The sequence below is a fragment of the Salvelinus namaycush genome, chromosome 31 (genome assembly GCF_016432855.1).
Source record: "Salvelinus namaycush isolate Seneca chromosome 31, SaNama_1.0, whole genome shotgun sequence".
NCBI lineage: Eukaryota > Metazoa > Chordata > Actinopteri > Salmoniformes > Salmonidae > Salvelinus > Salvelinus namaycush.
The window spans coordinates 36,047,026-36,062,486 of NC_052337.1; the positions used below are offsets into that span (position 1 = coordinate 36,047,026).

The 15,461-nt window shown below is 42.3% G+C and overlaps 1 protein-coding gene across 1 annotated transcript; it reads left to right on the top strand.

Annotated features, from left to right (window-relative positions):
- Window positions 1–4,003: 4,003 nt before the first annotated feature.
- On the top strand, window positions 4,004–10,080 carry LOC120025578 (forkhead box protein N4-like). The gene is made up of 9 exons (XM_038970134.1): window positions 4,004–4,212; window positions 7,712–7,875; window positions 8,054–8,166; window positions 8,254–8,364; window positions 8,508–8,659; window positions 8,807–8,903; window positions 9,033–9,249; window positions 9,368–9,715; window positions 9,863–10,080. Exons 1-9 carry the CDS (start codon window positions 4,004–4,006, stop codon window positions 10,078–10,080), a joined length of 1,629 nt encoding a protein of 542 aa, XP_038826062.1.
- Window positions 10,081–15,461: the final 5,381 nt, after the last annotated feature.

Here is a 15,461-nt window from a genome sequence, read left to right on the forward strand (position 1 = left end):
CTCATCTCCAAAGCCATGTGAGTCATGGTTGAATCGGTCTTGTAATGGATCAGATAGAATCCAAACAACTTTCAAGTACGCAGTAGAGGTGGACTCTCGTCCTGGGGCTAGCAACCGAGAAGCACTCACATTCTAGAGTCACTTTTAGCCTCTGACGACTCAGATGTAGGTATGTCCCTTTGACCGTATCACTTCACCGTCACACTGCTCTACCTCCGCTTTTCCTCTGTCCCTCTGACAGAACTGGCCAGGTTCTGGGGACCAAGGGAGGGGTTCAGTTGGGAGTGCCTCTGTGTGGACTAGTACTTTCTGCTAAAGCGTCATTCCTGTCCGGTCCATAATGATCTAGTTGGCTCTGAGAGCTCTAAGATATTAATCATTCATTAAGCCTAGGGAGGTCTCATTCAGCACTTCACCTGAGTGTCCAAAGACCCAGTGTGTGTGTGTGTGTGTGTGTGTGTGTGTGTGTGTGTGTGTGTGTGTGTGTGTGTGTGTGTGTGTGTGTGTGTGTGTGTGTGTGTGTGTGTGTGTGTGTGTGTGTGTGTGTGTGTGTGTGTGTGTGTGTGTGTGTGTGTGTGTGTAACACAATGATGCGGAAACTATCTGCTTCAAGCTCCTCATCCTCCTCGTCGCACAAAATTACAGCACAGGTATTGTGTTACTGATCTTTGATTAGGCAGATACAATTCTGACTAATTACAAACCACTCATCACTGCCATGGTGAAGCAACAGTATCGGGCCTGTTGGGATGAAACTATTGTCCTTTCAGTGCATCTTACCGCTGCTGTCAACACCAGCCTGTGCTGCAGTAAGAGGGACATACAGTACAGTATTATGATGGCTTTCCTGCTTAACCTTCATGTGTCAGAGAGACTCATATTATGTATTCTAGTGGCTCTTATGTCATCTAAAAATATATATTTAAAGTTATGTTTGAATGAAAAAGAGAACAATCATACATGATTTACCTAACCATAAATTAGTCATTGATCGACATTGCTATCCAGAATGATTATTTAAGAAAAAACTAAGTAGAGATGTTTGTCCCACCTTCTCTATTTCTTGTGGCTCAGTACTAAATGATGTGTTGGATTGTGACAGTATTGCGGGAAGCGTAACATTGCCCTCTCATTCCAACTGTTTAAAATTTAAAGTCGAGCATCCTGTAAACATTAACGAAGGCATCTTGCATTACAGCCACACTGATTAAACAGAGAGGAGACATTCACAACAAAGAAGTTATATTTTAAAGCCACATAGCTTTTTAAAAGTAACCACTGCTACAAATCAGAACAGAAGGGATTATTACCTTTCCAGTCAACGTTACAAAGAGTCTTACATTCCCAGAGACTACCGAACAGTTTATTTTCTCTTTGTTGCAGCCCCCTACCAAACACACCCACCCATATACTTACAATCACACCACACGTCCTATCACCACACATCCTGCCCCTTTAGTCGGTGGTATGGCTTGTCTAGCCTTAACAAGCTTTGTGCTACCTACCCACAGCTCTCTGAATTAGCACGAGTCCCTGTAAAATCCAATTACACCAGAGTCAGGGGGTTGATTTTCCCATTACAGATTTCATGCTGAGTTTGAGGACTACGATTTTTAAACCCACACATCAGCCCCTGTGCCCCTCTCTCACACATAAACACTCATTTTCTCTTCCCCCTGACACTTTATGTCTCTGTAATGCGAGGAACAAGAGGTATCCCTTAGTCATCAAAGTAGACTCCAGTCATGCGGTAAGGTCATCATCCTCATCCAACCTCTCTGACCTTACTCTCATTCTATCATTCAATGAAATGGGATATCCGATCCCATACACAGCAATTTCACTGTTCTACCTTAACACCATCAATAGTGGTGGCAGTAGTCTCAAGGTTAGAGAAGCTGGCCTATAACCAAAGGGTTGCCGGTTTAATTACCAGGGCTGTATGGCATTGTTCCCTTGAGCAAGGCACTTAACCACTACCTTTCTCCGAACAATACAAACACACAAAACCAGCTAGACCAGCCTATTAGGTAACATGTGCCTGGGGGAAAACAATGACCCCTTAACCTCTCAGAACATCATGGATAAACAATCTGACCAATTACAGCACAACTCTGCCTCCAGAGGGCATCACAGGATAGACAAATAAATACGCACAGGCTCAATGTGTCTTACACAACTCAACATTCAACTAATGCTATATTTATAGGAGCAAATAGATAACCGAGGACGGAGCTGGACACTGAAGGTCAACCCTAGCCAGGTTGCTGTAGTAGCCTTCTGTATCTCTGCCATGTTCTTTGAGCGAGAGACGTTCTGCTAGGACACCATGACCAAATGCATGCGATAGCAATAAAATTAAAATTAAAAATTCTAAAACGCAATCCCTTAGGTTAACAGAAATTTGACTGAGCTACAATATGGTAATGCTGATAGAGCTGGTAACACTTAAATGTTGAGACAGTGGAGATTATTGTTGTAGATATGGAAAAATAGTTTCGCATGCACTACTGAAAATCTAATGATCAATCAAATGACAAAAATCTTACCTTTGAGAACATGTACATGGTGTTATATAATGTGCATAAAAAGGAGGATTCTTCTGGTCAGATCGTTCTGACAAGTCCAGTCCAGGTCGATAGACGCTGAATCTGATCTGGATTGGACAGAGGAGGAGGCCAGCTCATCTGTGTGTTGAGGGATGCTTGCTGAGAAGTGGGACGTTGATACAAGGGTAAGAGCAGCTCTATAAACATTATCTATTGCACCTGGATTTATGGACAACCCATAATGCAACAGCCCCTGCAAACTTGCTGTCATGGTGCCCTAATTTCCTTCTTCTGTTTTTTTTTGGTTGGCCTCATTCCCTGTTCAGTTCAACAGAGACCACTAGACACAATGCCACTAGACCTAGACAAATCCCCAATGTGAGAAAATAGTATTGCAATATACAGAGAATCATACTCGGTGTCACAAAATGGAACATATCACTGTAATGTCAACACTTTTCTGTCTGGAACTCTTGATAGCAACTAGCTGACTGAACTCAACGCAACAATTCGAACTAATTACAAACCACTCATCACTGCCATGGTGAATCTACAGTATCGGGCCTGTTGGGATGAAACTATTGTCCTTTCAGTGCATCTTACAACTGCTGTCAACACCAGCCTGTGCTGCAGTAAGAGGGACATACCATACTATGATGGCTTTCCTGCTTAACCTTCATGTGTCAGAGAGACTCATATTATGTATTCTAGTGGCTCTTATGTCAACTAAAAACATATATTTAAAGTTATGTTTGAATGAAAAAGAGAACAATCATACATGATTTACCTAACCATAAATTAGTCATTGATCGACATTGCTATCCAGAATGATTATTAAAGAAAAACCCAAGTAGAGATGTTCGTCCTACCTTCTCTATTTATTGCGGCTCAGTACTAAATGATGTGTTGGATTGTGACAGATTTGCGGGAAGCGTAACATTGCCCTCTCATTCCGACTGTTTAAAATGAACTCAACTCAGAAACATTCTTCACCACGGCGTTAAGTTTAGTCAGCTAGATATAAACTAGTGTAGCCTACAACATACTGATTACGATCCAAACAATATATAGTAATAATTTCCTGCTTGCTGCTGTTGATAACATACCATACCTGGGGCAAATTGCACCAACTCTATAGGCAGAGTGTGTTCGGATTATTAATTTATGGGAACGAGGCTATGTGCAACAGTTATGATGATTGCGGGGAAAATACATTTCAAGAGCAGCTAGGACGATAAACTTGCCCACTCCATTGGGACGGCTAAAAAGTATTCAAAAAGTATACATTAATTTGGGAGGTTGGCCTAGCCCTAGGCTATCCAAGTCCTTGTTTAGCAGGGTCATTGGTCCTATTTGAGCAAAATATACGCTAACCATGTTTTATACAAGCAATATCAATATTTGCAAACTATTGAATTCCCTCCCCTTTCAAATAGCATCATCCCAACCTGTCAATGTTGTTTGCTGCTTCCACTGGTGTTTATTTCACTGCTGTTATTGAGCCTGAAAACAGACGCTACTGCCCCTCCTCTCCGCGCCTCATCGACCACCTTCCCGCCGCAGCCCAAACCGCGCGGGCAAGCGAGCGGGGTCGAAATTCGAACCACACCAGTGGTGCTGATGAACAGCTCCTCGACAGAGAGGAGTCGACACTGGACAGTCGGTGACAGAAGAGGGAGTTTTAAAAACGGTTTGAAAGGTGAATGAATGGACTCAAACTTAAAGTTGAAAAGAACACCTTTGGATTCGTTCAGAACAGGTTAGGAAGGTGTTGTTTACACAGTTGTTTACGTTTCATGTAACGTAGCTAGCTATCTCTGATATCTAGCTAGCACAGTGACGTAACGTTAAATACATGTCCCGTACTAGTATTGTTGTAGCGTTGGGAGCTAGCTTGCAACGTTAACTTATCTAGCTAACTAGACAGTCAGGTATGGTTCAGGTAACTACGCGGGATAGCTAAATGTAAAGCTAGCTGTGTCTCTGTGGTTAGCTAGCTAGCTGTAAGTATGCCATGTTTATCAACTAACCACAAATAGAACAATGAAAATCTTTGAACTAACGTTAGCTAACGTTAGCTAGATACAGTAACTGTGGCTATTTATCTTTCAGGAGATGATACCACCCCCAGAATGACAGCGATTCTCAGAAATTCTGGAATTAACGTTAACGTTAATCATCACACCTCATCACATGATTTCAGGTATAGACAGCTAATCACATCATCAGGCTGTCACTTGTCTGAACTAGTTAACTCTGAAAAGCTTGGCAGGCAAACCTTTTGGTTTATGTTAACGTTATGGTTTGCTAAGAGCCCCGTCTCTCTCTCTCTCTCTTTCACTCTATCACCCCCGTGTGTGCGCGTGTGTGTGAAAATATGCACACAAAAAACATTACAATGAATACATCAGCTCTGTTTTCAGTCCTGCTGTTTGGGGCAATGGAGGAGAGGGGGAGATATATCCCTGGGTGTCTGGTGGTGGGGACTTTGGAGGGCTGGCCTCAAAAATAGAAAACAAATGGACACTGCTTGTAGTTACCCCTGGGGGGAGGACTTGCTTCACTGCCTTTCTAATTTGTACTGGTAATCGAAGGGGGTGGACACATCGAACACTCCTTTACAAGTTCAAGTAAAGAACAGCTTTTTTCCTGGTCATTCAGAGCTCACTTCAACTAGGTTATTGTTCAGTGCACTGGACCTGCTTGTCTCTAGCCTTCACATTGTGTTTGTTTGGAGTTCACCTAGCGACATTGTTGTTGAGTAAAGGGAGTTTTACCTCAGAAGGAATCATTATTTTGTGCTAAGCTAAATTGAGCAGTATTATTTGTGGCACAGTTACATGGATGTTTCCCTCAAAAAGGTTGGTGTTTTTTCTGATTTTATGTTTAGTGACTTTTCAAGCAATCAAGTTTGGAGATTGTTTGCAGTCAAATTGTCATTGAATGAACTACAGTCACTTTTATCATGCTGGATATTCTGTGCCCACATGAATGTAACTTTATTGTAATGTTCTCACTGTAGTCTAATTTCTTATGCTTATTACCTAGTTTCTTAACTCATAGCCTATGGCCCATTGATTGAAACCCAGATCATCTCTTTTATCATTAGCCTACTTTCAATTGAGTTAATTCAACACATTGACCAAACCCTGACTGTCAAATTAACCACAATCAAACTTCAATGGCCTGTTTGTAGACCGGGCTTTCACATTATATTACTTATAGTTATTAACCATTCCCTTTTTGGCTTGTTGGTATGAAACGGCCCACACAGGGTCTCCAACCAACACGTTGTTTTTATCATGTGACTAAAAATAAGTCTACCTACTGATAGCAATGTGTGGGTGGGGCTGTAATGCCAGACTGATGTCATTTTGTATGCAACATGCATGTTATTGTAATGTCTGTTTAGAAGAGTCAACAGCATTAAGCCTGCCTTCCAGGCTATTGCTCCCCTCAGGGAGTCCCCTTCACTAGAGAGTGGTTGGTTGTAGTGCAGAGGGTCTGGTGGTGACAGAGAGGCAGATGGCTCTCCTTTAACTCGCTTGTCAATTAGCTGTCACTCAACCAGATGAATGCAGGCTTTGGTCATCATGGGGATGGGGGTGGAGTGGGTTGAGACAATCCGGGAACAGCCCTCTGGAAACAATAGAGCCACGTGCCACTGGGCTGGGGACTGTCGTTTGGGACACAATAACTAATCATTATTCAATGGCCAGACCAACTGTTGCAGACAATGTGCACACAGTGTACCCGACCCTACTCCACATTTTCAATACCGTGGGTGTGCCCCTGTGTATTGTGATTCAGCCAATGGAGCATTAGGATCAGTGGTCACCAGATGTTACATCACCTTGTTTTTCAGTGTCTGGAACTGGAAAGTAACATGCTCATTATGTCCTTTATGCAAATTAGGTTACACAAATTATACTGAACTAAAATATAAACACAACATGTGAAGTGTTGGTCCCATGTTTCATAAGGTGAAATAAAATATCCCAGAAATGTTCCATATGCACAAAAAGCTTATTCCTGTTAGTGAGCATTTCTCCTTTGCCAAGATAATCCATCCACCTGACAGGTGTGGCCTATCAAGAAGCTGATTAAACAGCATGATCATTACACAGGTGCACCTTTTGCTGGGGGCAATAAAAGGCCACTCTAAAATGTGCAGTTTTGTCATATGACACAGATGTCTCAACTTTTTAAGGAGCATGCAATTGGCATGCTGACTGCAGGAATGTCCACCAGAGCTGTTCCCAGAGAATTTAATGTTAATTTCTCTACCATAATTCGCCTCCGTCATTTTAGAGAATTTGGCAGTACGTCCAGCCAGCCTCACAACCGCAGACCACGTGTATTGCATTGTGTGGGCGAGCGGTTTACTGGTATCAACGTTGTGAACAGAGTGCCCCATGATGGCGGTGGGGTTATTTTATGGGCAGGCATAACGAAGAGAGATACCGTAACGAGATTCTGAGGCCCATTGTTGTGCCATTCATCCGACGCCATCACTTCATATGCTTGGCGCCATGATCTTTAAACAATTCCTGGAAGCTTGAAAAATGTCCCAGTTCTTCCATGGCCTGCATACTCACCAGGCATGTCACCCATTGAGCATGTTTGGGATGCTCTGGATCAATGTGTACGACAGCGTGTCCAGTTCCCGCCAATATCCAGCAACTTCGCACAGCCATTGAAGAGGGGTGGGACAACATTCCAAAGGCCACAGTCAACAGCCTGATCAACTCTATGTGAAGGAGATGTGTCGTGCTGCATGAGGCAGATGGTGGTCACATCAAATACTGACTGGTTTTCTGATCCACGCCCCTACCTTTTTTTTAAGGTATCTGTGACCAACAGATCCATATCTGTATTCCCAGTCATGTGAAATCCATAGATTAGGGTTTAATGAATTTATTTGAAATGACTGATTTCCTTAAATGAACTGTAACTCGGTCAAATCTTTCAAATTGTTGCATGTTTAGTTTATAGTTTTGTTCAGTGTATTTTACAAGAAGAAGAATAGCACGTTAGCAAAAGTTTCAGTGACCTCTTGTCTCGATAAGCTGAGGGCAGTGGCAATATACATTATAAGGAATATGTTTATCCCGTAGCTCCCTTACAGTAGATGTAACCAGCTCATTGTGTGTGTCTGTCAGGCTACTGACCACTGAGCCGCTCCAGCAGAGTGAGGAGCTGGGGGACCTGCAGTCTCTGTCCTGGCTAACCACTGTGGATGTACCCAGGCTGCAGCAGATGGCCACAGGCAGACTGGCCTTCAACAACGCAGGACCCCAGAGCAGCATACTGGAACTACACACAGGTGAGACACAATACAGACACACACACACACACACACACACACACACACACACACACACACACACACACACACACACACACACACACACACACACACACACACACACACACACACACACACAAACAAGCCAAAAAACACGTATACACACCTGTCCTGAAACATAAACTATTTTTTTCAGACCAGCAAAGCAACATGAGTACAGCACCAGGACATAATACCACGACCCCTCCACATAGCAACATGCAAAACACTTATATTGGAATGAACTACCTCAACAATCAAAATGGAAATGTAAGTATTTTTTGTGGTCTTATTATTGTAGGTATTTTTTAAATCAACACTGTTCTTCCCCTCCTACTGTGTGTCTTTGTCTTTCAGATGGCAGGATTGCCAGGAAGTGCTGTGCCTGCCTCAGAATACCAGTCCTCCCCAGCCCACTACTTCCACTCCCCCCAGCAGGCCTACAGCCCAGCTCAGGCTGTGCAACAGGTAACACATCCACTGACTGTTTCAGAAGTGCTTCTGAACTCTTATGAACGTAAGACTGTATGTCAGAGAGATGCAGAGTATTTCTAGCACTTGTAATAGATTCAAAGACAGCCTAATATGTCTCTTGTTTTGCTTTTTCCCAGTGTTCCCCCAGCAGCCTGTACAACAGCACCTCCTACCATAACCAGAACCTGTATGATCAGCAAGCAGCAGTCACGAGCATCACCAACCCCCACAGCAACCAGGATCTGCTACAACAACTCAAGGCCTTCCCTAAACCTATCTACTCCTACAGGTAGGATACACTAACACACTGACCCCTCCTTTTTCCATTGACATTTAATCGGTGCAGTTTTAACACAGTGTGTAAAGCAGACTAGTGGTCAGAACAATGGGAACTGAGCAAAAATGAAAATGCATGATATTTGACGGTTTTTGCCAGCTGCCTGATTGCTATGGCCTTGAAGAACAGCCGGACAGGCAGCCTTCCTGTCAGTGAGATCTACGGCTTCATGAAGGAGCACTTCCCATACTTCAAGGTGAGGAGCAGGGAGATACTGCTTTACACACCTGAGATTGTCAGGGCTCGTGGAAGTTTGGGAACATCAGCAACATTGTATATGATCAGTATAATGTGTTTTACTGATGTATGGTTCTCCACCCTACAGACGGCGCCTGACGGCTGGAAGAACTCTGTGAGACACAACCTGTCTCTGAACAAGTGCTTTGAGAAGGAGGAGAACAAGCAGGGAGGCTCCTCCTCTACCTCTCGTAAGGGCTGTCTGTGGGCCCTCAACCCAGCCAAGATCAACAAGATGGAGGAGGAGATGCAGAAGTGGAAACGCAAGGACCTGACTGCCATCCGCCACAGCATGGCCAACCCAGGTGAGACCTGGCAGGGGAGGATGGGAGTGGAAACATGACAATAATTGCAACATTATGATTCATTATATAATGTTGCTTGATGAGTGTTTATAGCTAATGCTCTTCTATTGACTCTCAGATGAGCTGGATAGGCTGATCACAGACCGACCAGACAGCTGCCGGAGAAAGCCCTGTGATCCCAGGAGGACATGTGTCCCGTCCAGGCCCTGTGGTCCCCCGCTGTCTGGACATCTGCAGTCCTCCCTCCCCTTCCACCTCCAGGACCAGAATCACACCCTCCTAGGAGAACCCAGCTCCCCTGTAGACGCCCAGACCCCTTCCCTCCATGCTGTCCCAGACTACTCCCACAGCCCCTTCCACCAGCTGCAGCCCTACAGACACCCCTCTAGCCACAGCTTGTACAGCCTCCACCCAGACGTCACAGCCGAGGTGGACGCTCTGGACTCCAGTATCATGGAGTTTGCCGGTGGGTTCTGATGAGGATAGGAGGGATGTTACCGTATGTTTAAAATCAAATGCCATATTTGTTGATCACGTTTATCAAAACAGATAGTCTTCACCATAACTGTCTGTTTTAAACTATGGTGATAATGTGTTTGTTTCTGTCTTTCAGGGAGCCTATGGGAGGAGATGAGGGAGGAGGGCTTCAGCCTGGAGTCTCTGGGTACCTTTAACCACTCTGACTGTGAGCTGACTGGCCCCAGCACTGGACAGCCCCTGGTGGACCGACAGGTGGCCGGGCTATACACTACCCTGGACACAGCACCAGCTGTCCCCTCCCAGTACATCACAACCACAGAGGCCAGGGGCCAGGCCATCGCCCAGCTCTGACTTTGACTGTGAAACACTGATATACAGTATATTAAACACTGAAATACACCAGGACAGTCTATGGGAAGATCATTACTGTTGAACCTGAAAGTCCCCGCACCAACTGTATGAGAATCATGAACTTTTCTACACCTGACAGAATGTCTTTCCCCTTTTATGTCTGTTTTTTTTTTCTTTTTTTTTCTGATTCCTGTTTAAACACCAATGCACGTACGAAGCAGCCAAAATCAACAAGCTTGGGCATGTTTGATTGCGTCTGTCAGCTTTTTAGAGTGATGAGGATGAAGTGTTTTTGTGTGTGTGGATCTTCGGCGGTAAAATGCAATGCCACTTTATTTCTACAAGAGCCCGAGTCAATGTTTGTTTCTGTGAAGATATGTAGACGTTGTCGGGGAAACTGATCTGTTATCTGGGCTATTCCTTGTGGAGGAAAAGTCTTACTGATTTACTAGCTTGTGCAAACAATACTTTTTATTTTACGGGATTTGACTGTGGTACTGTAGCTTGATAGGCTATGTTTGTAGTACTATAGTACTGCTAGGTAGGCATTATCGCTGCATTTTCTGTGTATTTATTTTGGTTCATTTGTATTTATTTACTATGCTCTGAGTAAATGCTCCAAAATGACTCTTGATGCCATGCCTTACAATTTTTTTAGATTGTAATATAGAGGACTTTTACATGTTATTTCAGAAATACTAAAAACATTTAACTAAAGATTGTTAACGTAAAGGTATTAAAGCCTCAGCATATTCACCTGCTTTAACCTGACAATAGACTCCTGTGTCTACTATGGATTTGTCTAACCGTAAATATTTACAGATGCCATTTGCTATTGTTACTAAAGACTTCAATCCTGAGATGAATCTGACAGACCGCTATACCCCTCTGATGGCCGTGACCCCGCTCTGATGGTGTCTCAGGGGAAGTGGGATATGCAAAAAAAATTGCACCTCACACTTGTACAGGTTACACAGTTGTGTGAAACTGGACAAATATAAGTGCCCCCTAATTGACCTTTGACCTTGAGGTTTTTCAGCTGGTTCACTTGAATGTCAATAGTGCACTTTGGTAGGCACTAGTGTGATGCAAGAGCACCGTCTACTGTCCGTCTGGAGTATTGCGACAAAGTGGTTATTTTCATATCCATACTGTGTATATATCCCAAGTACCATTTGTAAAAGTGGTTGTATAACCCTTATGTATACATAATACATAGTAGTGACAATGGTACAATTAGGCAGTATGAGGCCAATGGTTTAAAGTTCATTGTCTTTTACATTCTTCTTCCTTCCTCTCTCAAAATGTTGTTTACAGTAGATGTAACTCCTCCCTCTCCCTTCCCTGAGGGATTAATTCCTATTGGATGACTGACTGTAATTTGAGATAGAAGATGCCCCAGCAGGTTTAACCAACTCAACAACACCTAAAACCAGGTGCTCTCAGTCCCTGTCCTTCAGCCTTATCGACATGAGCAACTGGGGGAAAACATCCAACATAAGTTACCAGCAATGGAGGGATCCTGAAATCAGGTACAGTAAATATCTAAATCTCATAAATTCTAGCTTACTGGAGTTTTATATTGATGGAATCACACTTAACGATAAGTTGAAGTGCAAGGTGACTGACCTAGTGTTCCGTTAGATAATACCTGTAGGGGGAAGAAAACTGGATACTTTGCATAGCTGGGTCATTCCATGAAATGAGTGCCCTTTTATATTGTAAGTAGAAATTGTGCACCAATATTGAATTTTAAAATCCTGTTATACACGACAAAAACGTAAACGCAACATGTAAAGTGCTGGTCCCATGTTTCATGATCTGAAATAAAAGATCCCAGAAATGTTCCATATAAACAAAAGGCTTATTTCTCTAAAATGTTGTGCACAAATTTGTTTCCATCCCTTTTAGTGAGCATTTATCATTTGCCAAGATAATCTATCCACCTGACAGCCATATCAAGAAGCGTATTAAAGAGCATGATCATTACAAAGGTGCACCTTGTGCTGGGGACAATAAAAGGCCACTCTAAAATGTGCACTTTTGTCACACATCACAATGCCACAGGTGTCTCAAGTTTTGAGGGAGCGTGCAATTGGCATGCTGACTGCAGGAATGTCCACCAGAGCTGTTGCGAGAGATTTGTTAATTCTTTACCATTTACCAACGTCGTTTTAGAGAATTTAGCAGTACGTCCAACCGGCCTCACAACCGCAGACCATGTGTATGGCGTTGTGTGGGCAAGTGGTTTGCTGATGTCAACATTGTGAACAGCGTGCCCAATGGTGGCAGTGGGGTTATGGTATGGGCAGGCATAAATTATGGACAACAAACACAATTGCATTTTATCGATTGGCAATTGGAATGCACAAACATACTACGACGAGTTCCTAAGGGCCCATTGTGAGGCCCATTTTTTAAAAAGGTATCTGTAACCAACAGATGCATATCTGTATTTGGAGTCAGGACAGGCGGGGGTAAAAACCAGGAGGGTGAGAAAAGCGAGACTGGGAAAAAGCAGGCGCTGAGACACAAAGCACTGGTAGGCTTGAACAAACAAGACAAACAGGCACAGACAGACAGAAAACACAGGTATAAATACCATGGGATAAGTGGTGAAGATGTGTGACACCTGGAGGGCGGTGCAGACAAGGGCAAGGACAAGTACAGGTGAAGCAGATCAAGGCGTGACAGCTAACTTCCCCAAATTCTGCGTTAAGATTTAACCCACTTAAACCCAAAATGTCTCCCAAGTTTTCACCACCATTGTAAAGCCCTATTTATTAAGTTGGTTTGACAAAGTAATTTCTAAATAATTATTTATTTCATGTGTGATTCATTAGTGATTCATGTACAGCTGTCCCACATTTTAAGGTCAACCCTTTTACTTGAACTCTTGTTTTAATGTGGTGAAACTAGTCCTTTAAAAAAATATATTAAAAAAAAGAATACATTTGAATATCTATTTTAATCAAACCATAGTGTAAAAGCAGGTGAGCTGGTTCTACTGTTTTTGGCCATGTTCTGGTATTTTGTGGTGGAAAAGTGAGTGGGTCGAAGATAACATGTCAACTGTGTTACCCATAGATAGGCTAGAAATGTTGAAATGTTTTTTTTTTAAATTGTGAAGCTTACTTTCAATTGCGCCTCCGTGTTGCACACAATAAACGTCTTGTCACATGGGGATTTATGGCTGTTGTAAGATGAAATATTCAACCTGTTACAGTCAACCCTGTTACTTTATTTGGCACTTAATAGGCACTTACCTCTTGAGATGGGAAAACATGTTTTTCTATTTAGTTGAACATGTGCTCTTTATGACAGAATGTTAAAATGAGGTGAAATCAAATGTATTTTTTTTACCAAGTTACACTACTCAAAAGGCACCCAATTGCTGGAATGACCCAGGTACTCTGGGCTTGCCATGTTATCAGTAGATTGATTCCTGTTGCTGTTGTTGTCATTTATATTTGTATTTATTAAGGATCCCCATTAGCTGCTTCTGATTCTACTGCAGTTACCTGATGTGGAATAGAGTTCCATGTAGCCATGGTTTTACGTAGTACTGTGCGCCTCCCATAGTCTGTTCTTGACTTGGGAATTGCGAAGAGACCTCTGGTGTCATGTCTTGTGGGGTATGCATGGGTGTCTGAGCTGTGTGCTAGTAGTTTAAACAGACACCTAGGTGCATTCAGCATGTCAACACTTCTTACAAAAACAAGTAATGATAAAGTCAATCTCTCCTCCACTTTGAGCCATGAGAGAATTACATGCATATTATTAATGTTAGCGCTCCATGTACATTTAAGTGCCAGCCGTGCTGCCCTGTTCTGAGCCAATTGTAATTTTCAGAGGTCCCTCTGTGGTACCTGACCACACAACTGGTGCGAACAAACTATAACCTGTAGGACCTGCCTTGTTGATAGTGTTGTTAAAAAGGCAGAGCAGCGCTTTATTATGGACATACTTCTCCCCATCTTAGCTACTGTTGTATCAACATGTTTTGACCATGACAGTTTACAATCCAGAGTTTCTCCAAGCAGTTTAGTCACCTCAGCTTGCTCAATTTCCACATTATTTATTACAAGATTTAGTTGAGGATTAGGGTTTAGTGAATGATTTGTCCCAAATACAATGCTTTTAGTTTTTGAAATATTTAGGACTAACTTATTCCTTGCCACCCATTCTGAAACTAACTGCAGCTCTTTGTTAAGTCTTGCAGTGATTTCACTCACTGTAGTAGCTGACGTGTATAGTGTTGAGTCATTCGCATACATAGACACACTGGCTTTACTCAAAGCCAGTGGCATGTCATTAGTGAAGATTGAAAAAAGTAATGGGCCTAGACAGCTGCCCTGGGGAATTCCTAATTCTACCTGGATTATGTTGGAGAGGCTTCCATTAAAGAACACCCTCTGTGTTCTGTTATAGCAGGGGTGTATAGCCATAACACATATGTTTTTCCAGCAGCAGACTATGATCAATAATGTCAAAAGCTGCTCTAAAGTCTAACAAAACAGCTCCCACAATCTTTTTATCATCAATTTCTCTCAGCCAATGATCAGTCATTTACAGTGGTGTAAAGTACTTAAGTAAAAATACTTTTGAGTACTTTTAAGTAGTTTTTTGGGGTATCTGTACTTTACTTTACCATTTATATTTTTGACAACTTACTTTTACTCAACTACATTCCTAAAGAAAATAATGTACTTTTTACATTTTCGATGACACTCAAAGCACTTGTTACATTTTGAATGTTTAGCAGGACGGTAAAATGGTCTAATTCACACACTTATCAAGAGAACATCTGGTGGACGCACTAAACACAAATGCTTCATTTGTAAATTATGTCTGTGTGTTGAGCTGTGCCCCTGGCTATCCGTAAATTTAAAAAACAAGAAAATCATGTTGTCTGGTAAGACATTTTAAATTATTTATACTTTTACTTTGATACTTAAGTACATTTAAAACCCAATACTTTTAGACTTTTACTCAAGTAGTATTTTACTGGGTGACTTTCACTTTTACTTGAGTCATTTTTTTAAAAGGAATCTTTATTTTTACTCAAGTATGAAGATTGGGTACTTTTTCCACCACTGGTAATTTGTGTAAGTGTCGTGCTTGTTGAATGTCCTTCCCTATAAGCATGCTGAGAGTATGTTGTCAATTTGTTTACAGTAAAATAGCATTGTATCTGGTCAAACACAATTATTTCCAAAAGTTTACTAAGGGTTGGTAACAGGCTGATTGATCGGCTATTTGAGCCAGTAAAGTTGGCTTTACTATTCTTGTGTAGCGTAACTACTTTTTCTTCCGTCCAGGCCTGAGGGCACAAACGTTCTAGTAGGCTTAGATTGAAGATATGGCAAATAGGAGTGGCA